This window comes from Macaca fascicularis, chromosome 12 (genome assembly GCF_037993035.2).
Source record: "Macaca fascicularis isolate 582-1 chromosome 12, T2T-MFA8v1.1".
Lineage (NCBI taxonomy): Eukaryota > Metazoa > Chordata > Mammalia > Primates > Cercopithecidae > Macaca > Macaca fascicularis.
In genome coordinates this window covers 128,092,445-128,120,233 of record NC_088386.1, presented here as the reverse complement: position 1 = coordinate 128,120,233, position 27,789 = coordinate 128,092,445, and the positions used below count along the sequence as shown (strand labels likewise).

At 43.4% G+C, this 27,789-nt stretch overlaps 1 protein-coding gene across 9 annotated transcripts in view; it reads right to left on the bottom strand.

Moving 5' to 3' along the window:
* Positions 1 to 27,789, bottom strand: part of DIS3L2 (DIS3 like 3'-5' exoribonuclease 2) — a 380,375-nt gene that overhangs the window by 118,500 nt on the left and 234,086 nt on the right. For all 9 annotated transcript variants that reach the window (XM_065526247.1, XM_074010517.1, XM_065526248.1 and 6 more), the window contains one exon: positions 15,871 to 15,950. In XM_065526247.1, coding sequence (XP_065382319.1) covers positions 15,871 to 15,950 — 80 coding nt within the window. The remainder of the gene's footprint in view (positions 1 to 15,870; positions 15,951 to 27,789) is intronic.

The window sequence follows — 27,789 nt, the reverse complement described above, 5'->3', positions numbered from 1 at the left end:
CATGTAGATCTTATTTTTAAGCTATGAATGTTTATGTTTCCAACAGCTAGCAGATTAAACTTTCCTAATTAAATGTGAGGTGCCTCCCATGGTACAGTCTTCAATTTTCAGCAAGGGCATCCTTTTGAAATGCAGCATTTCAGGATTCAGCTCACTGAAGTGGATGAAACAGGGAGACACATAACCTATGTGCTAAGAGTATATGTGGGGCTAACTCCAGGGGTTTAAACCTAGGTATTCTGTCTGAGGTAAATTAAATTCCAGAAAACCAAAGAAGGAATGAAATAGGGGAACAACAGCAAGACCACCTGCCGGAAAGTTCAGAATAGGACAACTCAAGGTGAGAAGAATGGTTGAAAGGAATGGTCCAGTCCTGAGGGGTAGGCATGCGCCAGGCAGAGGAGAACATAAAGGATATATGTGGATATACACATATCTGTCCGCTCGGGCCCTCCTTTGAGACAGGACATAAGTGGAGCTTTCGTAAGTTCACACAGTGGAAGGCTGTGGTGAAGGTTGTGCTTGAAGACTGACTGACCTTAAAGCTATTTCTCCAACCAATGGCCTATCTGACACAGGCCTTGGATTCCATCTTTCTATACCTTGTCAACGGGGGGTTTGTGACGGCATGGGGTGTAAGGACAGAAAGGTCCGAGGTAAAGCACACTGTGCAAAGTTGGGGGTGGTGGACAGCACAATATAAAGGAATGGTTTCTTTCAATTAGCTCAGGATTGGATGCTGAGTATGTAGCAGGGAAGCTGCAAACTAGATCTCCTACTAAATGGTATAACCAGATGACCTCTGCTTCTGAAGTATGCAGGTCTTCCACTGCCAATGTAGTGCACTGGCGAGGGTCCTGATGTGGCTTGCAGAATAAGGCATGGGAATGCTGTACTCTCCCCTAAAAGGGATGAACGCCCCCTAACATTACTCTTCCTAGGAAGAAGGGGCAAGTCTTCAGAGGGGAAATGCAAAATGCAAGAAGTAGGCCCTTGGACCTCTTTCTAGACCTCTTAGTTTTAGGCTTTCAAAGGGCAGATGCTGAGGTGTGGGTTGCCAGGGTGATGCTCAGTGTGGGCACAGGTCAGGGTCCAGGTGGGCCTAGATTTGGGAGCAGTGGAAAGCAAGCCACTTTGTGGTGCTTTATGTTCTTCTCTGTTTATTTTCCTTTTGCTATCTTCCAATCTTTAGCAAACTCCTGTTTAAAAGTTACAGTCTAGATTCAATTGTGTATGAGGTGCGAGGCAACAGATTATGAGATCACACATAGACCAAGGTGGCAACAAGTGCCGCCTGCTCCAAAAGTGGGTGAGCAGACGTCCAAGGAGAGAATGCCCACATGGGGCAGCTGTCAGTCCCAGCTGGGAACCCTTTCTCTACTGCTAACCTTCAGGTATCTCGGTTTCTTTGATCAGACAAGGCAGTTTCTGTTTTGATGGTCTCCTGTAGTGCAGGCTTTCCAGCAATCCTTAGCTCACTGGTAGCCAGCAGGTCAGCATGTAGCATATTTCAAAGAGCTAAGTAGTTCTTGGATGGTCTGAGGAAAGTAGTAGGAGTAGAAACCCTAGGTCCTAAAGAAGAAGACACTCTGAATTCCATGTGAAAGGCAACAACAAAGGTAGAGTCACTATGAGAAGGTAGGTAACTTATCTTTAAGGCATTAATAGGGGACACAGCATCAAGGACATGCTGATTTATACCATGCATCTGGCCACTGCTCTTCGAGTAGAGGGTGAAAAAAGGCAACTTGATATTGCCAAACTTTAATTTTTGTTAATCTGTGTATGTGTAATAAGAAGTTTATTTAAAATTTCCAAATTAAAATGGAAAAATTTTCTATAATTATTTCTAATCTAGTTGCATTACAATCTAAGAACATGATCTGAATAATACCAACGATTTTTTGAAATAGGCTTAACAGTTTAATAGAGAATCAGTACTTACAAAAGTTTTCTGTGTGCTCTAAGAACAATGTGTATTCTCTAATTGCAAGTACTATATTCTAGATATGGCTATTACAGCAAACATCAGCTGTGCTATTCAAATTTTCTACAGTTACACTGAATTTCTGGTGTGTTTGAACTATCATTTCCTGAGAAAGGTATATTAAACTAACCCACCACGATGATGAATTTATCAATTTGTCCTTGTGTTTCCGTCAAGTATTGTCTTACATATTTTGAAGCCATATTATTTGTTAATATATGTTTAGAATTATTATATTTTCCCAACAAATTGACCCTTCTAATCATAATTTAGTGACTCTCTTTACATTTAGTAATGCCCTCCACCTTAAAATCTATTTGTGCTGAGTGCAGTGGCTCATGCTTGTAATCCCAACACTTTGGGAGGCTGAGGTGGGAGGATCACTTGAACCCAGGAGTTTGAGACCAGCCTGGGCAACACAGTGAGACCCTGTCTCTACAAAAAATAAAAATTAACCAGGCATGTTGGCACAGATCTATAGTCCCAGCTATTCGAGAGGCTGAGGTTGGGGGACAGCTTGAGCCTGGGAGGTCGAGGCTGCAGTGAGCCATCATCCCACCATTGCACTCCAGCCTGGGTGACAGAGTAGGACCCTCTTGAAAACAAAAAAAGAAACAAAACAAAACAAAAAAGTAGATTAAAGGTTACCAGGGCCTGTGGGGAGGAGGAATGAATAATTACTCCTTAATGGTTACAGGGTTTCCGTTTGGGATGATGAGAACGTTTTTTAAAAAAAGAGGTGTCTGCACAACATTGCGCATGTAAATAACGCCAACGATTTGTAAACTTTAAAATAATTTAAATAGCCAATTTTGTGTTACATATAGTTTATCACAATAAAAAAGTAATATGTCTTTACTCATCAGCCTTCTTTCTTGAAAGATAGTTTTGCTGTGCAAATAATTCTTAAGTTGAATGCTTTTTTTCTTTTTTTTCTCTCAGCAGGTATTTTTCCATTGCTTTCTGAGTTCCATTGATATTCTTGAGAAGTCAGCTACAGTCTATCTTTCTGGTTGATTTCCAGATCTTCTTTAAATATAATGTATCTAGGTGTGAACTCCATTTATTTATCCTGCTGAAGCTCCACTATATTTTATTTTTTTGAGATAGGGTCTCACTCTGTCTCTCAGGCTGCAGTATGCAGTGGCACAATCATAGCTCACTGTAACCTCAAACTACTAGGTTCAAGTGATCTTCCTGCCTCAGCGTCTCAAGAAGCTAGGACTGCAGGCTTGTACCACCATGCCCAGCTAATTTTTATTTTTTATACAGACAAGGTCTCAGTATGTTGCCCGGGCTGGTCTTGAACTCCTGGCCTCAAGCAATCCTCCTGCCTGGGCCTTCCAAAGTGCTTGGGATTACAGGCGTGAGCTACCATGCCTGGCCTAGAACTCTTAAAATTAGACTTTCTCATTCTATCCTCCATGTCTTCTAACCACTGTTTCATAATCCTGCTTGTCCCTTTGTGTTATACTTTGACTTTTTAAGATTTACCTTCCAATTCTCTAATTCTCTATTTACTGAGTCTAATTTTTAAACCAATTTGTTGAGTTTTAAATTTTACTTACTTTAGTTTATCACTTCTAGTTTTATTTAGTTCTTTTTTCAAATCTTTTAGTCATTTAATATCTTTTTTCTAACTCATACTTTCAATTCACTCTTTAGTTTCTTTCAATATATTAAAATACTTATTTTATTGTCAATTATTCTAATATCTAAAGTCTTTGTGAATGTGATTCCAACATTTGTTTTTTTTCTGCTCTCACTCATGGTACCTTATTTCCTGTGGGTTTCATGATTTTTTAAGTGAGATAATATTTACTAGAACTGTATCGGTGGCAAATCTTTAAAGGTTTGATTGAAAGTTAATTCTTCCAGAAGAAATATGCTTTTGATTTTTCCAGCTTCTGGAAGTATTATCCACCTGGTGCCACTTTAAAATAAATATTTGGTTTGAAATGTTATAGACTGGCCAGGCGCAGTGGCTCATGCCTGTAATCCCAGCACTTTGGGAGGCCAAGGCGGGTGGATCACGAGGTCAGGAGTTCAAGACCAGCCTGGCCAAGATCGTGAAACCCCGTCTCTACTAAAAATACAAAAAAAATTAGCCGGGCGTGGTGGCATGCGCCTGTAATCCCAGCTACTCCGGAGGCTGAGGCAGAGAATTGCTTAAACCTGGAGGGGAAGAGGTTGCAGTGAGCCGAGATCGCGCCACTGCACTCCAGCCTGGGCGACAGAGCAAGACTCCGTCTCAAAAAAAAAAAAAAAAGAAAAGAAATGTTATACACTATGCAGGTAGTGTTAATTCAGGTCCTGAGCAAAATCTCTGGCCTACTAAGAATTGGACGACGCCATTAGGTAAGCTGCTTTCTTTAACACATGTACACTTCTTTGGTATATACGAAGTATACCTGTTCTTGTTTTATTCCTGGCCTCTATATATTTTCCATACTTTCTTACCAGTTCTGCCATACATTTTTTAAAAGTGCATCATTTTACAGAGTTTTAGTGAAGAAAGATTTTTTTCAGGATATCCATTCCACGGTATTACTGGAAATGTAAGTTCTATGCAAAATTTTATATAGCTACTATATATAGAAAGTCCATAGCTATCATGAAATCCTCAAAGGGCTTTGTGACCCTCAAGAGAATAAAACTACTGCCAACATTCTGTTTCAGCCATAGGCAAACTAAAATAACAGATTTACTCTGAAGTTTCACAGATCTCCAGGCAAGAGGAAACCCTACATATAAAGCTGACTTTCATTTTTAAACTGTCACCTGATTTCTGAACTGTCACCTGATTCCTGAATTCCAGTACCTTGGCGTTATCTCCATATACCAGCTTAACCACCCAACTACATTCCCAAGAGATAAAAAATAAAAACAAACTTTTTTTTTTTTTTTTTTTGAGATGAAGTCTTGTTCTGTCACCCAGGCTGGAGTGCAGTGGCGCAGTCTTGGCTCACTGTAGCCTCCGCCTCCTGGGTTCAAGCGATTCTCCTGCCTCAGCCTCCCAAGTAGCTGGGATACAGGTATGTGCCAGCACACCCGGCTAATTTTGTATTTTTTAGTAGAGACAGGGTTTCACCATGTTGGCCTGGCTGGTCTCAAACTCTTGACATCAGGTGATCCACCTGCCTCAGCCTCCCAAAGTGCTGGGATTACAGGAATGAGCCACCGTGCCCAGTCTAAAAACAAACTTTCTAATTTCCAATGTCTTATCAACATGGCATTAAGATCTATCTGCTACCAAAGGAATACCTGGATTTTTACACTATCAAATTTCTATTTATTTTCCTTTTTTTTTGTAGATGGAGTCTCGCTCTGTCGCCCATGCTAGAGCACAGTGGTGCGATCTTGGCTCACTGCAACCTACACCTCCCGGGTTCAAGTGATTCTCCTGCCTCAGCCTCCTGAGGAGCTGGGATTACAGGCACGTGCCACCACACCCAGCTAATTTTCATATTTTTAGTAGACACGGGGTTTCACCATGTTGGTCAGGCTGGTCTTGAACTCCTGACCTGGTGATCTGCCCACCTCGGCCTCCCAAAGTCCTGGGATTACAGGCGTGATCCACCATGCCCAGCCCTCAAATTCCTATTTCTACTTCTCCCAACTTATAGGTGAGCACTGCGACTGAAGAGATACTTGGTGTTGATTTATTTATTTATGTTAGAGACACAGTCTCACTGTATTGCCCAGCCTGGAGTGCAGTGGCACCATCTTGGCTCACTGCAGGCTTGAACCCCCAGGCTCAAGTGGTCTTCCCACCTCAGCCTCCCACGTGGCTAGGACTACAGACGTGCATCACTATGCCCAGCTATTAATTAATTGATTAATTAATTTTTCTGTAGAGACTGGGTTTTGCTATGTTGCTCAGGCTGGTCTTGAACTCTTGACCTTAAGTGATCCTCCTACCTTGGTCTCCCAAAATGCTAGGATTATAGGTGTAAGCTACTGCACCTAGCACTGTACTTGGTGTTTAAAAGGCATTTCTTAACTAGCAAGACTATTTGCCAATATAACTAAAGGGAAAAAAATTGGCATTTAGATCACAAATTTTGTTTTACTACCACGTTAGGGTTCATTCAGGAAGTTAATTTTATCAGAAAATTAGCACTTATTGAATTTGAAAATAGCAAGGATACAGGCAGGAGGGAAGTGGAGGAAATGACAAGATAAAATGAAGACATGAGTTGCTGCAGAAGCCTGTAGGGATGAAAAGAGAAGAGCAGTGCAGGCCACGCAAGACACTTGGCAAGGAAATAAGAAGAAGGAAGTGAGCCTCACATGGGCCAATTCACAGAGCTGGAGTAACAGCAGCATGAACATAAGATAAATCCAATGATCTTACAGGTACCACTGAGACATGACAGATGGATTGAAACACTTGAATGGAATAAGGGAAAAGTATGCCCAATTCCAAAGAAATTTTTTAGGAGAGAAAGTGGATCAGGTTTATATGTCAGGATATGAACCCACAGGCAACCCACAAAACTAAGGACAGAAGTACACAGAAATAAAGGGGCAAGGCAAGAACCAGAAAAAGGAGTGAAACACTGAAGGTATGCAATAAGTTGCCTGGCTAGATCTGACTAGACCAAACATTTTTAAAATGCAGGGCAGCAACCAGGAAGTAGAGATATCCAAGGTACTCAGGAAGTAGAGATATCCAAGGAACACCTTGCTCTTAGGAAATAAACAAAAAAGAGAATTAAATCCAGAAGTAATGATGTTTATTGCTATATCCAAGACATGAAGAATACTTGCTGGTAGGATAAACAGAAACAATGCATTCTGCTAGGAGGAAAGGAAAGCTCTGCAGAGGTTTATGTTGTTCTTAGAAGGAGATTTCATCTGACAGAAGGAGGCAGGGAGGCAAGGCCTTGTAAGCAGAGGGAAAGGAGCAGGCAGAGGCCTGGAGGCAGGAAAGGGCACAGAAGATCAGCAGAGCCTGCAGTGACCAGCCCCCACTGTGCACCGGGAAGTGGGGTGGCAGGAGAGGAGACTGAGGGCTAATCTTAAAGGGCTTTGGTAACAAAGCTCTGCTAAAGAACTGCAGACCTAACCCATAGGTACAAGCAGGTTTTCAAGCAGAAAAGCTACATGATCTGGTCCTTGTGCATGCCACTGGACAGCAAGGTGGATGGGAGACAGTGAGGAGGGAGGGAAATTACTGAAAAAACCATGACAATAGTCTGGAGAGGAAAAGGAATCAAATGTGGTTCCAGGATTACTTTGTAAAACTTTGATTAGACGCCAGCCGATTCTATCATAAAAGCAAGGGGCGGAGAAGAAACAGGCTCAGTGAGATCCTTGTCCTGCTGCCCCTCCAGCTCTCCCTGCCAGGAAACTCCCAAGTTTGGTCTTGAACTCCTGACCTCAAATGAGCCTCTCACCTCGGCCTCCCAAAGTGCTAGGATTACAGGTGTGAGCCACTGTGCCCGGCCTGAAACCTCCAAGTTTGGATCTCTGCAACCTCTGCTCCCACACCTGGGAGGCTAAGAATTACTGAAGAAAATCTTATTATTCTCCAGACTTTGTAGGATTCAAACCCAGACATACCTAAGCAGTGTTTGCCAATGCTTTGTCTGATGGATTCCTGGTCAGTTCCCGATCCTATCTGTGATGTGTGCGTGACATGGACATGTGTGTGTGTGCGCGCGTGTGTGTTCATCCGCGGTTCCTCGCTTATGACTCCTATAGCCCTTATTACAGTCTTTTGTTAAAACGTTGGGGAGCTTTAGGCCACTGAATCTCTCTGACTTTCTCCTGCCCTCCTTTCACCAGCTTCTTTTTCTCCCCAAGGCAGGATTCTAATCTTCCCCTCTTCCTATTAAAATGTTCTCTGACCTACCTTGTCTGATTGTGGGTTGGAAGACTTCCATTTCAAAAGGGGTCCTGCCCGATAACCTGGAAGAGGGAATGCTGCACAGAGAGGCCAAGAAGCATCTGGACAGGCCTTGCTGAGTTTCTCCACTCAGTCTGTCACTGAGATCAAACACTTTTTGCCCAATCACATTTCTACATGGGTGTCCACGCTTCAATCATGCCTATCGAATGAAGCCTCCATAAAAGGCCCAATAGGACAGGGGTTCAGAGAGGTTCTGGAGAGCTGAACACATGGAGGTGGCATGCCTGGGGAGGGCATGGAAGCTCCACATCCCTTCCCCCATACCTCACCCTAGGCAACCGTTTATCTGTATCCTTTGCAATATCTTTTATAATAAACCACTAAACCTAAGGGTTTCCCTGAGTTTTCTGTGAGCCACTCTAGCAAATTAATGAAACTCAAGGAGGGGGTTGCAGGATCCCAAACTTAGAGCTGGTCAGACAGAATCACAAGTAAACCAACCTGGAGCCTGCGACTGGCATCAGAAGCATGAGGCAGTCTTGTGGGATCAGGAGCTCAATCTTTGGGATCTGATGCTATCTCCAGGCAGAGAATATCAGAACTGAATTGGAGGACACCCTCTGGCATATGCTGCAGAACTAATTGCTTGCTTTGTGTATGGCAAAAAAGCACCCAAGTATTTGGTCATAGCAGTCTTCTGTGTTGATTGTTGCAGGGTGGCAGCAGGGGAAAGGCAGTTTGCGTTGTTTTTTTCCACTCAGACTATCTCCTTCACCGCTCCGTCAGCCCTCTCAGCAGCGTTCGGCTTTCTACTTCACAGTGGAAGCGGATATGGCCAGGTGTGATCCCTCATTAGCAGGGGCCCATCAACTATGTCTTGCCTCTCTGTCTCATAGAAAGAGGTGTTCTGGCTGGGCATGGCGGCTCACGCCTTTAATCCCAGCACTTTGGGAGGCTGAGGGAGGCAGATCACAAAGTCAGGAGTTTGAGATCAGCCTGGCCAATACGGTGAAACCCTGTCTCTACTAAAAATACAAAAATTAATTGGGCATGGTGGCGTGCACCTGTAGTCCCAGCTACTCGGGAGGCTGAGGAAAGAGAATCACTTTAACCCAGGAGGTGGAGGTTACAGTGAGCCAAGATTGTGCCACTGTACTCCAGCCTGGGCAACAGAGCGAGATTCCATCCAAAAAGAGAGGAGAGGGGAGGGGCGGAGAGGGGAGGGGAGAGGAGGGATGGGAGGAGATGGGAGGAGAGGGGAGGGGAGGAGAGGGGAGGGGATGGAGGAACGGGAGGAGAGGGGAGGGGATGGAGGAACGGGAGGAGAGGGGAGGGGATGGAGGAACGGGAGGAGAGGGGAGGGGAGGGGCGTTCTTCCTCTGCCTTGGCCTTGCCTTCCACTTATGCTCTGATTCATCTCCCACCTTCTTCTTCAAGATCCTGCAAAACAATCAACTCTCCTCATGCCTGTGTTTTCAACTTTTCCTTCTCTGTCATCTCCTAGCTCTCAACATAAACATATCAAATATCTTCCATCTTAAAAGCAAAGAAAAAAGCCACCTTTGACCTATGTTAGTTAGCAAGTGATGAGTGGTGAGAAAAAAAAAATGGAAAGGTGGCTAGGTGAGAGGGGTGGAATCAGAGGCAAAATGGCTAGGGAAGGCTTCACTGAGAAGGCGACCAATCAAACCTGAAAGGAAGTGAGAAATCAGCCACGTGGCTTTGCAGGGAAAGGGGAAACCAGGCACAGGGGACACCAAGTGCAAAGACTGCAGAGCATGAAAGGAGGGGCACTGATGCCTGAAGGGCTGGGCAGTGAAAGGTGAGTTAAACAGGCGACTGGAGAAGAAAAGCCCACATTTAGAACCAAGAGCAGGGAGGGTCCTTTGAGTCCAAGGAAGAGTGAGTGAATTTCAAGGAGGAAGAGCAGACTAAAGAGCCAAGTGCTGTAGAGATGCTTAGTGAACTGAGGCTGGGGCAACCTGTTGCAGCCAGCATTCTGAAGCCACGCTGCAAATGGGATAAGGAATACACGGGAAGTGAGAAAGCAATAGCAAGTAAAGACAACTCTTCCAAGGTGTCCTGACAGACACAAGTGAAAGTTCTGGAGCTGGAGCAGAGTACAGGAAGGTTTTATAGGATGAGGGAGACTTCAGTTGGTACAGCAAGAGGAGGAAGCAGGGCAAAGGGAAATGTAAAGGGGCTGGGGTGAATGACTGCTGGGGAGAAGTCTTCCCAGAGGTGAGAAAAGAGCCCAGGAAGAGGCCTGGCCTGGCTGCTAGAGACATGCATGAACCTTTTCACTCAGAAGCTCCAGGACTCTCAGGTTTCCTGTTTCTTCCCAGTAGCAGGTCCAGTGACTTCATCTCAGCCCTTTGCTCTTTAAAACAACTACCACCCCATCCTATCCCTCAGGCTTTCTAGCTAAAGCCTGGGCACACAGGGGGACACAAGAATTTCTAGCTCCTACTTCCTCACTGCCTCCAAAGGTGATCAGTCAATACAGGAAATTCTCAGCAGGTGACAAACATAACCATTTGGGGAGCCAGAGAGTTTATTAGGAAGTCTCTGAAATCCTTACAGGCACTGCTCCTAGACTCTCACTCTATTCCCTTATTGCTATGGGCTCCCAGGAACAGAGCTGTCTGCTCCATCCTCCCCCAAAAAAGCCATGCAACCAGGCAGGCCGCAGAGACAATCCAGGCAGGCAGACTGGTGCTTCCTTGAGCACAGTAGGTAATATGCATCCCAGAGGCCCCTTAGGCTGGATGCTGCTCTAACTTAACCAAGTATTTTCTATGCAGATAGTGGGACAGACCCTTCTTTTTTTGAGTCAGATGGCTGCACTCTGTGGGGATGGGAAATGTGAGCGGGCAGCGGAGCAGAGGGCTGTGCACCTGGGGCTGTAGTTTCATGGTTCAGAGAGGAAAGCAGCAAGGAGGAGAGATGGACATGAGGGATGTGACTATGATATCCAGCTAGGCATTCCATAAAGACCTCTGCTAAATTGTGGTTAAGGTGTATAAACTCCAATTTCCAGAAAGCCTCAAGGATAAGTGGATATGTTTATTTCTTCTCATTCACTTATTCCCTCACTCCTTTTCCCCCAGTGGTTTTTGGTATGTCCACAAAGTTGTGCAACTATCAACTATCTAATTCCAGAACATTTTCGTCACCCAAAAAGAAACTGAAACCCATTAACCATCATTCCCCCTTCCCATTCATTCATTTCTAAGGCCTGGCTAGGGTAACCCTGTAAGTTCAACAGCAGAGCACACATTAGAGAATACAACTTCAGAGAAACAAGATGCTGGAGAAGTGAAGTTCAATTTCCTGCAGGATCTGCTGGGAGCCTGAATCAATGAAAAGCTGAATAAAGGTCCTAGCTGGTCAGGCTGACAATTTTCCCTCAGAGACTAAGGCAAAGCCACAATGCTTGATTAATTGAAGAGAATGGGTAGCTGTTACTCTGAACCCAGTCCTGCCCAATAAGGAGGAACTGGCAAGAAGAGCGCAGGCCCTAATAGCCAGGGAGGCGAAGTCTGGATACAGGCAGCCATGAACTTCAGACTTCATAAAAGCAGAAATGACTCCATGACATGGGAGATGGGCTCACACCTCATCATCCACTGGACCCCAAAGAATATTTAGGATGCTAAGTTGAGAATTTTTGACTCAGAAGACACATGATAACTGTTATCTAGTAACTGACAGGTTGTCAAACAAGACATTAGATTTGTTCTATAGGGCCCCAAGAGGCATAAATGGGACTAATGAGTGGAAAATTACAGGAAGAGAGCAGTGTTTCAGATCATTACAGGGAAGGATTTCCTAACAGTCAAGCCATCTTAAGGCAGAATGAATTGCCTCTAAGGTAGAAAGTTCAAATGCAATCTAGACATTCCGTAAGTGGATGCGGTGGAGGTAATTCAAAAACCAGAGGGTGATCTGACAACTGTGGCATTCCCACACTTGAGCGTTGAGGTCAGCTGTGAGGTAGGCTGCAAGTGACCTGGCACGATAATAAAACACTGAGGCGCACGATTACTGTCTCCAGATTCTGGATTATCACTATAATGCCACTCCTATTCACTTATATCACTAAACATTTTCTTGAACAAAGGTGAAAAAACTCTACATTGCTGGGTAATGCTCATGGGAGTGTTCTCCTGAAGTGTGTTTTCAGGCTAAGAAAAGTGGAGAATTACCAGGTTGGATGACTAGTAGAATCCCTTCCAAGCTGAGATTTCACGAAGATAGGTGGCACCCTCTCCTCCGCCTGCAACCTAATTATGATCTACTGGTAGATAGGTGGTCACTGCGATTTGTTGAATTGATCACTGGAGTGCCTCACCTGATAGACACTGCTAACAAGTCCTGGAGTACATCTGAACTCTACCAAAAAGGAAAGTGAGGACCAGGTATGTCCTGGTCAGAGTACATCTGAACTCTACCAAAAGGGAAAGTGAGGACCAGGTATGTTACATCTGTCTGCTTTTCACAGAGTGGTCATTCAGATAATTTTAATGAAACCAAAGGAAAGTTAAACTTTACAGTTTCTTTAAAACAAACAAACAAACAAAACAAAACTACAGATGATATAAATAGGCCAAGAAAACACTATTTGTTTTTTGAAACTTTAACATTTTTCCCCCTAAGCAAGAATTGACATGAACTGGTAACTACCTCAACTTGAACTTAGCCAATCTCACCCCAATCCAAACTGGAAATGACTTTCCCTTTTCAACTCCTTGGATAAATGGCCCTGGCAGAAACTGTTGTCACAAAGGCCAACTGTAGAAGTGCCACCGTAAAACTGTTTGCTGACCAACTCAGGCCTTTTCGGAGTCTTCCCTGACTCCTTTTCCATGTCGTTTCTCTGCTGCTCTGCCAAACTGCTCCTCTGGAACGACAGAGAAACTAAGTGGATGGAAGGTGTCTGGTCACCTGGTGCAGCAGGCTACTGAGCGGCCTGTGATTTCTGGCACCTCATAATATTTTTGTATTACACAATTTTTTTCATTATAAAACTATTATTGCCACATTATAAAAATTTGGAAACTAAAGAAAGGAAAAAAAAATCTCTTATGATCCCATTATTCAAATAAAATCACTGCATTTTGGTGCATTGCTTCCTCTCCTCCAGGGCTCTTTGTATATAGTTCCATGGGCTGCGTCTAATTAGCTTATTTATACATACCTCAGCTCTTCTACAAAGAATTTGCAGCAACTAACATAAATATCATCAGACGGACAACTCCACGCCAACATACTCTCTCCCAAACCAGCTTGTACTCCTGATTCCCATTTCTAACTTATGGGTTCCATCTCCCAGTCATCCAGGTTGAAACCTTGGCACCATCTTGGACTCTTCTCCCTCAACCCCAGTATTCATTTCCATAGATTCTTCTGTCATTATCCCTTTCTCACATCTGTCCTTCCCACTCCAACCCCCCTATTGATTTTGCTACCATCTAGTCCAAGTCCGTAACTATTGCAATGTTTCTCTGACTCATTTTCCAGCCTCTAGTTTCTCTCCTTTTCCTTGAAGTGCTAAATTATTTTCCTCTTTTTGAATGCTCTCTTGCTGAACAACATCTGCTTGCCTTTCCATTGTCTAACAAACAAAAAACACTATTTGGTCTGAAAATTTGTCCCCAAATCTGTCCCCAGTCTATATTTCCTACCATATCTTTGACCACTTCCTCTAAGAAACCTCTGCTGACACACTTGTACCCTAGACATAAAATTGCAGTGTATGCAGTGAGTAGGGTAGGACATGTGCCAGCTCCCTGGAATCCCTGCAAGGTGCAGCGTTCCAGGCCAGCTGAGACAGAGGAACAGGTAGTAGATGTATCCTTCTGCTATTATCAACTATGAAACTGGACAAAACAAAGGAAGCAATTCTGTCCAAGCATTACACAAACAGTAGAGGTGTGAACCTAGAGGGAAGGAAAATATGAGGAATGAGGTCCATGGTCACCTGGCTTTCAGCCTAGGGGCATTTTTCACACTGTGGCTTAGGGAAGTGGCATCTACATACCGAGCAGGTATGCCTAAGCCTCTGCATGCAACAGAGATTGCTAAGAATATAAGAAATCAAGCCAGTACTTGCCTTTTGAAGTAGGCTGCTTGAATTTTGGATTTTAAAAAGATATAATTTCTCTAAAATTTCCAGGGGACCTTTTCTCTTGTTATGCTTTATCTTTCTTTATTGAGGCTGGGCACAGTGGCTTGTGCTTGTAATCCCATGGTGGCTCGTGCTTTGGGAGGCCAAGGCAGGAAGACTGCTTGAGCTTGGGAGTTCAAGGCTGCAATGAGCCACTGAATTCCAGCCTGGGCGACAGAGTGAGACCCTGTCTCTAAAAATCGATTAATTAATTAATTTTTAAAAAAGAAAATACTGAGCAATCTTGCCCATAGTTTCAAGGAAGATAAAAACAGGAGATATGAACATCTTTGCAATGTTTTAAAAGACTAGGCCACTAGGCCATCAGTGCTTGGTAGCAGACGGAAACTGCAACGGTGGATATCCACATTGGGCAAATGTCAAAGGCCATGTTAGTGCCAAGATCATCTGTGAGGATGACCAAAGCCAAAGCAGTCACCCAGAAGCCACCCTAGAGAGGGGCAAGAAATAGGTAAAAACTAGAAGCAGCACATCTGCGGTATTAGAAAAGGGATTGCGGGTGCTGGGCATGGTGGTTGATGCCTGTGATTCCAGAACTTTGGGAAGCTGAGGTGGATGGATCACTTGAGCCCAGGAGTTCAAGACCAGCCTGGGCAACATGGTGAAACCCCATCTCTACCATAAATACAAAATATTAGCCAGGCTTGGTGGCGCACATCTGTAGTCTCAGCTACTTGAGAGGCTGAGGTGGGATGATCACCTGAGCTTGGGAGATTGAGGCTGCAGTGAGCCATGATCATGCTACTACACTCCAGCCTGGGCAAAAGAGTGAGACTCTGTCGAGAAGAGGAGGGGAGGGCAATGGAGGGGAGGGGGAGGGGAGGATTGGTAGGGTTCACTTTTCTCACATCCTACATTTTTCCTTTGAGAGTCAATTGCTGCATTCCCTTCCTCCAGCTATAATTTCCAAAGACAACTAGCCTCAATCCTACTTTTACCTGCTCAGTAACATCCCAGAAGAATGTTTAAAGAGCCCCTATCAGTTTGCCTTTCTCAGCTTGCTGGACAGATGAAAACCTACTGGGAGTAGCCCAGGCTTCTCCAGCTCAGCCCTAGAGAGGCAGTTCTCAGGGTTCCTGCTACCCAACTGGAAGCATGACTTTGAAGAGTACCCTTTCAATCACGTTATTTGGTGTTAAATTCAGGTAAAGAACCCTATGTCTCTCCCAAGCAGAGCCCTTAGGAACTTTCTTTCTGTGATACCTTACGCCAACACTGGAACTATCTGAAGGGCCAAGGCTTGCAATTCATTCTTTTGCACTCACTGTTGCCCCTTCTGAGGCCCAAGAAGAGTCTAGTGAGAGAATATTTCTCATTCTCACCCTCACCAACGTCACCACAGGAACACAATCTTTTTTTTTTCTTTCTTTCTTTTTTTGAGACGAGTCTCACTCTGTCGCCCAGGCTGGAGTGCAGTGGCGCGATCTCAGCTCACCGCAAGCTCCACCTCCCGGGTTCACGCCATTCTCCTGCCTCAGCCTTCCCAGCAGCTGGGACTACAGGCACCCACCACCACGCCTGGCTAATTTTTTTGTATTTTTAGTAGAGATGGTTTCACCGTGTTAGCCAGGATGGTCTCGATCTCCTGACCTTGTGATCCGCCCGCCTCGGCCTCCCAAAGTGCTGGGATTACAGGCATGAGCCACCGCGCCCAGCCCAGGAACACAACCTTAAGGTCACATAGTTGTAAAGGCTCAGAGGCCTGTGGCAAGTTCAGGCACAAAGCAAACCTAGCCTTGCATAGTATGCTGCTTAGGGAGCGCAGGGCAGCCAGGCAAACCACACAGGCATGCAGACTGCCTGCTGCCCAGGATGCTATAGAAATTTCCATCCTACCATCAGCGAGTGGCTTGCAGGAGAGGGCGTCATCGAGGTCTCGGGCGGTTGATGGGTCAATGGTGAAGATACAGTCTTTTCTAGGAAAGATTGAAGAAACAATTAGCAATGCCACAAATAATAGCAACTTTGCCCCATCATAGTACAGCTTTAAAGAACAGTGAATTTTGTATATGTGCTCTGTTAGGGAAAGTGAAAAATAACTTCTATGAGAATGAGATCTTTAGTTAAATGTGAGACTGGGAAGAGACAAATGGGTGAGTGATTTTCTCTTCCTCTGTGTGAACTGGCACCTACTTCTCCTTCACCCCAAGCCAGAAGAGATGTGAGTGGGTGAAAATGAGGCTGCTTCCATGAACGAGGCTTCTCAAGAAGAGTTGGCCGACAAGAGCGGCAAGTTACTTTGGTAAATTATTCTTCAATTTACAACTTTGGTAAAATATCCTTCTCCAGTGTCTGATGGGAAGCTGTCCTTTAAGGACCTCTATGAAGATAATTTACTGTTCATTCTCCTATAGTGAAAAAAATGGGGGTATGCCAAAGAATAAGTCATCTGACATGCGATACAGGGGGATGAGACCCAACAATAAGCTTTGCAAAAAAACTGGGCCGTACAGTTAACCATAAAATAAGCCTACCTGGAAGTAGCACAAATCACAGTCTGTTTCCACAGAATAATTATATACTACAACCAAGCTTATACTAAGTTCACCATTTTATCCTTGCACGGTATCCTTACGAACACTGCACTCTTAACCTGTGAAACTCTCATTCTGTTTATAGTTTCCCATATAGCATGCCTGACTCAACCCACCCATTTCCACCATGTAAACACCTAAAGATTTTGGCAGCAGCTGTCCTTGGCTCTCCATACCTCTGGCCTTTCCTGCCTGGGCACTGCCTGGAGATTGGGGTATTCTGCAGCAACTGCCCTTCTGCCTCCATGCCACACTCTCTAGTCAGTGCTCACTGCTTCCTAGGTTCTTCCTCCACTCCAACCAGTACTAGCAGTGCACTGCCACCATTTCTCTGTCTTTTGCTGATTCATCAACACTGATGATGTTGTCCATACTTGTACCAACCGTGATAAGACAGGCTTAGTTCTTAAAGACTTCTTTCCTGGTGTTGCTCCTCTGTTCAAAACTTCCTTGGCAGGAGTGAGCTATGATTGGGCCACTGCATTCCAGCCTGGACAACAGAGCGAGACCCTGTCTTCAGAGGCTGCCAAGCTGCTCTCGTGCTGGCCTGCCACAAGCTCTCGGGGCCTTTCTCTGTCTCAGTCTTAACTGTCCACTTACCCTACTCCTAATTACTCCCAACAGCCCTCTCTAATCCTAACCACAATACTTTGATCCTAAGAGAGTATTAATTATAAGATACACCATCAATTCTGTAATAGCTTTTGAAGAAATAAAAACCCCACCACATTAAATATATACATTAATTTTAAGACATTTTAGAATTTCAAAAATGTCAAATGTTTAAAAAATAATAACCTTGTTTGGATGGCTCACTGCAGCCTCAACCTCTTGAGCTCAAATGATCCTCCCACCTCAGACTCTCAAGCAACTGACAGTATAGGTGCATGCCACCATACTGGAGTAGTTTTAAAACTTTTTGTAGAAACAGGATCTCACTCTGTTCCCCAGGCTGGTCTCAAACTCCTGGCTTCAAGGGATCCTCTCAATTTGGCCTCCCAAAGTGCTGGGATTATAGGTGTGAGCTACCATGCCCAACCCAAAAAGTAATCTTAAATGGTAAATGGACAACCAGACTATGGTACACTCCCAAAATGGAACAGTAATTAGCAACAAAAATTAACAAATTATTCATAAATCTAACAGCCTGGATGAATCTCAAAGGTATTGAACTGAGTGAAAAGAGCCACTCTCAAAAAGAAAACAAAGCACTTTGGGAGGCCAACGTGGGCAGATCACCTGAGGTCGGGGGTTCAAAACCAGACTGGCCAACATGATGAAACCCCGTTTCTATTAAAAATACAAAAATTAGCTGGGCATGGTGGCATACGCCTGTAGTCCCAGCTACTCAGGAGACTAAGGCAGAAAAATTGTTTGAACCTGGGAGGCGGAGGTTGCAGTAAGCCAAGATTGTGCCACTACATTCCAGCCTGGGCAAGAGAGAGAGACTCAGTCTCAAAAACAAAAAAAAAGCGGGGGGTGGGAAGAGGGGAGGGGAGAAGAAGAGGAGAGGAGAAGAGGAGAACAGAACGAAATGGAAGGAAAACAGAGAAAAGACAGAGAGCAGATCAGTGATTGCCAGAGCTAGGAAAGGGATGCTTGTATGGGGGCAGCAGAGGGACTGGAACTAAATCTATACATGTCTTAAAATTCACAGAATTTTACATACAGCAAAAGGAGGTCAATTTTATTGTTTACTATTTTTTAAAAAAATTAATGTGACTTTCAAATCAAGAAAAGTAAAACATATATGTTAAATATTCATAGGGTTGATCGACAGGTGCTAGATTTATGGATTAATTTTTTTTTCCCTTTAATGTGTACTTTTTCATATTTTTAAAATTTTTCAATGCAATTGAATATTACTTTTGTAAATGGAAAAAATAAAAACTGTAGAGAATCTTCCTCAATCAAAAAACAATTGATCAGATATGTATTATTGTTTGTACATAGATTTAGCTATCTTGTAATATTTGTTACAAGATGCATTTGGCTTAATATAGTTAATGGCTTCAAGATTACAGATCTGATAAAAACTGTGTCCCCACTGGATGCTAAGACAATAGGGCAGGGAAAGCTGGGTGCCATTCAGGTGGAGGGAACAAGAGCATTTAGAGTGCAGATCCCAGAAAGTGTGGTTAATCAGGAGACCCACTCTCCCACTAAATATTTCGAGGAGAGTCACACACAGTGTAGGGAACATGAAGGTTCAAGCCTCAAGATATACAGAAGTAATTCTGGTTCCACTATATAAAAGAGGTTGTAAGCAAGAGTGCCAGAGGAGAAGAGAAACACTGATCTCCTGGAACGTGTGCTCCAAGGGCTGTGTTCCCAGAGCCTTGAACAGAGGCCGCACCTCAGACATGTTTGCTGAATGAACAGATGGATGGCAATAGGAAGTGCCCAGGAGGTGAAATCAGACCTGGCACCACAGCAATGGGCTGTAATTGATGAGGATCTTGAACTTGGCTCACAAGGTAAAGAAGGAAGTATCCACTTCTGTCTCCTTTTGGTATCTCCCATAAAACCTAACCAAATGTTTTATATACACTGAGTACTCAATAAAAAGGACTTGTATAACTGAAACTAAAAAGTCAGACATGATAGTAGGAATGTTTGGTTCCTCTTCTTTCATCATAATGACATCATAAAAGCCAAAAAAATGTTCCCCTAGTCAAAATAAAAAAGAACTCCATTAGCTTGGTTGCAGGTGGGAAACCATAGTTTACTAGATTACTTGGAGGGTTGACTAGGAAGTTTTATTTTCTTAAAATTAAATGTCTCTGGGTGCTTTGAGACTTTCATTTCTATCGATCCGGTGCATTAATGATAATGCCCATTAAGACATTTCCAGCCTGAAGTTGATTCAACCATATGTGACCGTGTAAGATAAACAGTGTAAGACTGTTTATCAGTTTGTAAATGTCTTCTTTGGGAGCACCCACAACTGCTTTCTAAGGAAAATCCTAGACTAGCCTGTAAGGACTCAAACCAACTCTCTATTACCTTTAACACTTTTTAATCTGCTCTTAAACCAGAAACATAAAAGTCTAAATTAAAATGGAACCTGACAAACAGTACTCAGGAAGGCTTGCTTGCTGGAAAGGTAAGCCATCCAAACATTATTCCTGATCAGGAATTGGCAAACCATATTACACTGGTCAAATCTGGCCTGCCACTTGTTTGTGAATGACCTACAAGATGAGAACAGTTTTAATATGTTTAAATGACTAAAAAATAAAAAATCAAAAGGAGAATACTATTCTGTGACGCAAAAATGATAGTGGAAATTCAAATTGCACTACTCACAAATAAAGCTTTATCGTACATAGCCACACTTTTTCTATACAATGGCAGTGCTGACTAGCTGTGACAGACAGCTGTTTTAGTTGTGCCTAGAATATTTGCTATGTGACCCTTCGCAGGAAGTTTGCTGACCCCTGTTTTAGATCAATGTTTCTGAATGTGCCAATTAAGTGTTTTATTTTTTTTAAAAAAAGGTCTTGTGATTAAATCAGTTTGGGAAATACCGGGCTGATTTCTTAATTGTAGGGCTTCAAGGAGCCTTTAATATGCCAGTATCAATAGTTCTTGCCCAACCCATTTGCTCCTGGCACTTCTCTGTGGGACAGCATCTCCCAGAACCAAGATTCCTCAAGGGAGCACCTTTGGAGATGCGAAGAACTGCACTGAAACACCCTGCACAGGCCTCCCATGGTGCCCTCGTCCTACTTGGGGCTTTGCCACCAAGGCTACCCCAAGGGACACTGCAAGAAGTCAACCAAATGACTATGCTATCACTGCAGGGAAGCAGGGAGAACAAGGGCCCATTTGACCATGCAGTATCCTTTTATAGAGTGCACTTATGGGGAAAGTTGATGCAGTATAAGGAAACACTCTTCTCGTGACAATCTGTATCTTACAGACACACAAATTTTATCCTTGATGGTTTCCCTTTTTATGCTATATGAACTGTCTGCTGTACAAAATAAAATAAATAAACTTTAAAAAGCTTTCCTTTTTGCTTTGGCTGCTAGGAAACTCAGAAAACCTTCCTAACTTGCCTCTAGGAGATTTTATTTATAGTTTGCACTTTGTGAACTAACCCTTATCCTGGCTGTGCCTAATTTTCCTACTCACGTGTTCCTTTTGCCTCATTTCCTAATTTTTAAAAAACACTTGCTGGGCACAGTGGCTCATGGCTGTATTCCAGCACTTTGGGAGGCCGTGGTGGGCAGACTGCTTGAGCCCAAGAGTTCAAGACCAGCCTGGGCAACATAGTGAAACCCTGTTTCTAAAACAAATACAAAAATTAGCCGTTGTGGTGGCATGAGCATATAGACCGAGCGACTCAGGAGAAGTAGGTGAGTACTCCTGAGCAGTAGGAGTAGTCTACTATTACTTCCAGTTAGTAGCAGAAGTAGGAGAATCGCTTGAGTCTGGGAGACAGAAGTTGCAATAAGCTGAGATCACGCCACTGCACTCTAACCTGGGTGATAGAGCAAGACTCTGTCTCCAAAAACAACACCAAAATTCACTGCATTTTACACATATATGTGTGTGTGCGTATATATATGTGTGTGTGTGTGTGTGTGTGCGGGTGTGTGTATATATATACACACAGATATATATATATATATATCTGTAAACTGCCTTCAAATATTTTTGGATAAAAGCAGGGTATAACTAAATACATATGTATATTGAGGGATTACAACATTCCAGACTCATGTGTTGAGAGGATGCTGGAAGAAAGAAAGATGCAGCCTAGACTACTAAGAGAATGAACCTCTCGACAGTAAAACTCAGAGGGCTCTCAGAAAGCATTTGTACTGTAGCAGCAGACTCCAAGCTTGCTCTCTCACTATGGAAAATTGGGAGAAGCAAAGGAACGGTGAGTGACCCTGACAAACCCCAGTCCTCAGTGCTGAGAGCCAGTGATTTAATCTGTTGTCATCACCGCAATTACGAGCCTACCACGATGTGTTGCATGAGGGCTCCTTCTGCTTACAAGCCGCAGTGGCTAGGAGCTGCTGGCCTCAGCACTTGGGAGCCCAGCCCCGTGCGGTGGGGTTGAGGGTGATGGGGGTGGTGCACCATGCAGCTGTTACACTCGGTTAACATGCTTGGGATTTTACTGGCTCCTTTTCTGGAAGACTTTGGTCTCACAACCTGCAGGGAGCAGCCTGGCCTGCCAGCTTTTAGAACCTGTGAGACCAAATATTTAAAGAGTTCCGCAACAATGGTTAGAAAGAAGCTAACCCTGACCCGCAGAAAATAAAGTGCCAGGTGGGGGAGGGAAAGAATGAGACTCCAGTTCATGAGGCTGCAGAATTCCAATTCAGAGCAACGTTATGTAACCAAAATTTCTGAAGGCACGTGACTGAAGGGCTTAGGAGAACTTTTTAAAGAGACAGAAAACTTCTAAGACTGTGTTTTACCCAAAGCCATTGGTCTGGGAATTAACACGTGAAGAGTAAGTAAAAGTCTTCTATAATCCCTTAAGACCTCGCCAAGAACCCTAGGAAATAACAAACGCTTAGAAATAATTTCTGTTCCTTTGTCATTTACACTCTTCCTCTGACCCTGTACCCTCAGGTTCCTCAAGGTATTCACATCTCTACCTCCTTTAAGCTGGAAGAAGCTGTCTAGTCGCCACAGCAACATTTACTCACCACTTTGTCATTATTCACCTCACTGGATTTTGGCCATGGCCCCTACCACATCACAGAAACTGTTCTCCCTAAGGTTGCAGATGCTGCCAGATTAAGCATCTTAAAGCATGCATTGGTCAAAAACCTTCATCAACTCCTTACCGAGAGAAATAGAAAGTCAGTTTAGTATTTAAAGCCCTTCATGACCCAGCCCCAATCTGTACTTTTCCAGTTAGACTGCATGCTCCCCCATGTCCCTCGTGTGCTAAATTCTTCTCTATACCCTCTGCTTTCTGAAGTGTTGTTTGTGCTGTTCCTATACTGGGCTACTTATTCCACCAATCTCCAATGTCTAAGATAGCTTGCAGTTAAAGGCCTGGCTGCAATGCCAGCTTTTTTTCCAGTAAACCCTCACAGCCCCACAGAATGGAAGCCACCTCTCCCCCATCTGCCCTACCCATGCCTGCAATCTGCCCCCTCTCTGATGGCAACAGCCACTGTCTCTGGCATGTTGGTGGCCACTTATGGATATGTCTTATCGCTGTGACAGGCTGGGAGCCAGTATCAGGTCTGGTAATGAGATTGGCTGAAGGGATACAATCCCTTCCAGCACGTTGAAGGCACATATGTAATGAATAGCTGATGGAGAGATGAATGAAAAAATGACCAAAGGGCTTTTGTGGAGCACTTTTCCATTCAGTTTTGCCACTGTGTCTTGGGAAATACATTTAGGATTAGAACTCATGACTTCCTGGCATTCAATCCTGTGGTCACACCACAGTGTTATTGTTTCCAAAGGTGTCCTTTCTGTCTTCATCCCATCTTCTTTTCTCATAAACCAGTGTTTTACAAACTGTGGTTCAGGGACCATTTCCAGATTAACAAAATTTATAGAGGCCCTCCTCTGTCCGTGACTCTGGGTCTGTCTCCGTGCTAGCAAGTAATTCTGGGGAGGAGGATCTGGGTCAATGATGAAGAATGGGTAAAAAGCAATGGAAAAAAATTAAGAAATAACCTTAAGTGGATAAAGAATAAAACTTTCAATCCAACACTTTCTTAGATTAGATGGCATCACAGTTTATATAGAAATCAGCACTTTTTATGTAAACTGTAGAAGGAAAAACAACGGAAGAGCTGGATCATTCACTCACAGGGATGTGTTCCCAAGTGTACCATGGCAGAGAGTCCAGCCAGATGGGTGCTGTAGCATTCCAGTACAATCTGATGCTGAATTCATCTGAGCCTCCATTTCACAGAGCTGGGATCATCATTCAAACCTAGGTCTGTCCCCTTGTTCAGTGGGGCTGCGCCTTTTTTTTTTTTTTTTTTTTGATGGTAGTTGCCAATATCATAATACTCTTTCACTCACTTCTACTCACACAAAAGATGCTAAGAAGCAGACACAAATCACAAATTTTTTAGAACAGGAAAACTCTATGGTCTATTTAGAGCAGAAAGTGACCTTGGTCCATTTGCCTCCACCTCCCCAGCCTCACAACACTCAGTGGTAAAGTGACACTTAATGAGGCCACATGGCTAGCAGAAAGAAATGATGCAGCACTGTGGGCAGGCCCTTTTCACCTGACCAGGGGTTTCTAACCTCGGGTCCTCAGAAAGGTCAACTCAAGCTTTAGCAAAATTCTACACCAAGTGAATGTGATTATTAAGTTCTTTTATTTTTTAAAGGATAGTAATGAAACTTAATCCAAACAAACTGAAATGGTCGCCCTGTTACATCCCTTTACTCATCGGTTCTACTCACCGGTTCAATGAACTTCTCATCAGTCTATGTTTTTTTTTCTGTGTGTTTGTTTTTGAGATGGAGTCGCGCTCTGTCACCACCAGGCTGGAGTGCAGTGGTGTGATCTCAGCTCACTGCGACCTCTGCCTCCCAGGTTCAAGCAATTCTCCTGCCTCAGCTCCTGAGTAGCTGGGACTACAGGTATGTGCCATCACACTCAGCTAATTTTTGTATTTTTAGTAGAAACGGGGTTTCACTATGTTGGCCAGAAAGGTCTCAATCTCTTGACCTCGTGATCCACCTGCCTCGGCCTCTCAAAGTGCTGGGATTACAGGCGTGAGCCATCGTGCCTCTTTTTATACTTTAAAAAAACAACATCCTGAAGCAGAGGACAAAGGACAGGACGGGTCTGGGACTATGGGAGCCAGAGATCAAGGGATGGGCCAGGAAAGCCATGGTTTAAGCCCAGAAAAAACATTCAAATTAATTTTCTTTCCCTCAATTTTCATTTGAAGAATGTTAAACTTTCAGGAAAGTTGAAAGAATAGTAAAATGAACATCCATATACCCTTCATCAAGATTCATTAAATTTCAACATTTGCCATATTGGCTTTATCTTTTTCCTCCTTCCATCCCTCCCTTCCTATGTCTAGCCGGTTGTTTTGTGTGTTTATTTTTGACATCCGAATTACTAAGAAGAATGTACAGAGGGGCCGGGCGCGGTGGCTCAAGCCTGTAATCCCAGCACTTTGGGAGGCCGAGACGGGCGGATCACGAGGTCAGGAGATCGAGACCATCCTGGTTAACACGGTGAAACCCCGTCTCTACTAAAAAAATACAAAAAATTAGCCGGGCGCGGTGGTGGGCGCCTGTAGTCCCAGCTACTCGGGAGGCTGAGGCAGGAGAATGGCGTGAACCCGGGAGGCGGAGCTTGCAGTGAGCTGAGATCCGGCCACTGCACTCCAGCCCGGGCGACAGAGCGAGACTCTGTCTCAAAAAAAAAAAAAAAAAAGAATGTACAGAGATGGTGATACTTTCCCTCTCCATACTTTAACACGCATTGTCCAAAACTAAGGGCATTCTTCTATAGAACCACAACACTAACACCACAGCCACGATTAATACTTTCATATCACCCAATTCATAGACCGTGTTTAAATGTCTTTGATTGTTTCCAAAAAGTCTCTTTTGCTTTTCGTTTTCCTCCTGATCCAGGATCTAATCAAAGTTTCCACACTGTATTTGGCAGTTATGTCTCTTTAGCCTATTTCTTGTTCAACTATCTTTTGTTTTTCTTTTTCCTTTTTTTTTTTTTTGAGATGGAGTCTCGCTCTGTCGCCCAGGCTGGAGTGCAGTGGCGATCTCAGCTCACTGCAAGCTCCGCCTCCCGGGTTCACGCCATTCTCCTGCCTCAGCCTCCCGAGCAGCTGGGACTACAGGCGCCTGCCACCACGCCCGGCTAATTTTTGGTATTTTTAGTAGAGACGGGGGTTTCACCGTGTTAGCCAGGCTGGTCTCGATCTCCTGACCTCGTGATCCACCCGCCTCAGTCTCCCAAAGTGCTGGATTACAGGCATGAGCCACTGCGCCTGGCCTATCTTTTGTTTTTCAAATATAATGTTGCTTTTTTATTTTGAAGAGTCCAGGTCAGTTGTCTTGTAAAGCGTCTCATGTTCTGGATTTATTAGATTGTTTCCTCACAGGAGGAGGAAGAAAGGGATAGAGAGAAATAAACCAAATGTGTCAAAATTCATCTCCTCTGTATTTCCTATAAATGAAAAGTTGGGTAAAAAGGCTTGACTAGATTCATGGTGAGCATTTTGGCCTCAAATTTTCACAGGTGATGGTGTGCATACCTTCAGAAGGCACAAACTGTTAGGCTGTCAGGTTGGATTACTTGGTTAAGGTGCTAATAGCTAGAACTGTGTATGTTAAGGCTACCTTTTACCCTCTGTAAATAATAAGTAACATATAGAATGAGACTTAGAGATCATGTGAATATCCTGCTCTCAAAAACCCTTTTGGGGCTGGGCACAGTGGCTCATGCCTGTAATCCCAGCACTTTGGGAGGCCGAGGCGGGCAGATCATCTGAGGTCAGAAGTTCAAGGCCAGCCTGGCCAACATGGTGAAACTCCATCTCTACTAAAAATAAAAAAGATTAGCTGGGCATGGTGGTCGGCACCTATAATCCCAGCTGAGGCAGGAGAACTGCTTGAACCCAGGAGGCAGACTTTGCAGCGAGTCGAGATCATGCCACTGCACTCCAGCCTGGTCAACAGAAGAAGACTCCATCTCTTTTCTTTTCAAAAAGAAAAAACAACCTTTTGGTCAATGGTTTCAGCATTTAGATGACTTGACTTTTGCCTGAATGAATTATAGCCTTGTAAATTGTAAAATGTTTGCTAATCCTATATCTCCTACATTTGCTGGCTATCTTCTATTAAAAGAAGTTTTTTCCTGTCCCAGTGTTTTTTGTTTGTTTGTTTTTTCAGTGTCATTACAAATTCATTGATTTTTTAAAAAAATTCACTGTGTTATAATCCATTACCACTACTGCCACTACTATTCCTTTTGATACATAAATTTTCCCAAATTAGGCTGGTGGGAGCACTTTCAAGTGAGCCTCCATATCTCTGTGGCAAGTCTCTCAAGCTGTACAATCCCTGCCCCAGGCTTATAATCACTGACTTCCCTACGTAGCCCAAATTCCTTCTGGTGGGAATGGCATTTAGAAACCAGGCTGGGGCATAAGATATGCTCATTACTACTGAGCTACCATTGCCTCCAGGCCCTTTAAGCAAGCAGAGTTAGAAAATATTGGGTTGAATCACATGAAATTGCTAATATTTGACTATGTGTGGCCTAAAAACTGGCAATGTCATGTGGTTCAACCTAAATGCTGTTTAAAAATCATGAGTTCATATTGACAACCCCAACTGAAATCTAATACCATTAAGTTCTTATCTCCCCCATTCCATATTTATATCTTTCTTTTTCCAGTTCCCAATGGCCTTGATATTCAAAACTATTTCAGAATTACAACGCCAACACCACTCACAACAAATCTATTCAGTTTGATTTCTTTGGTGGTTTATCCTTAGAATATACTCACTGTGGGTATATGGTTCGAGTGCTTAAAAGTTACTTGAATTCTTTTTTCTGTAGATGCTGATGCTATACATTCAAAAAACATTAGGCCCATTTGCTTTTGTTTGATTTCAATTTTAGAAATTTTGCTTTTACCACCTTTTGGATTATATTACTGAATATTCAAAACTTTAAGTGGTTCAAAAGTTAGTATACTCAGAGAAGTCTCATTCCCATCTCTATCCTTCCCCCAGCTCTTACCTCTCCCCTATAAATAATTATTTTCATCATTTTCTGGATTACCCTTTCAGTGTTTGTTTTCCTTTTTGATTGATTGATTGATAGATAGATAGACAGACAGATAGATAGACGGATAGATACATTTTTCTCGTTTTCTCTTCTTTCTTACACAAATAATCAAATACTATTAATTCTCTTTTCATTTTGCTTTTTGCACTTAATAATAAATCCTAGAAATCACTCTGTATCAGTTCAGGGACCAGAATCATAGAATAATCAAATTGGAAGGTTACCCTACTCCAAATCTTATCCTCTGAATGCCCCCAAACAAAAACCAAGCACACAGATAAATCCACATCTTGAAAGCTGGGATGGAGAGGTGAGAGGAAGAGTTCACTGCATCATTAGGCAATAATTAGACAGCTCTACCTGTTAGCAAGCACCTTTATACACTGAATTGAAATCTGACTCTGAGAAACTTCAAAATTCAGGCCCTTT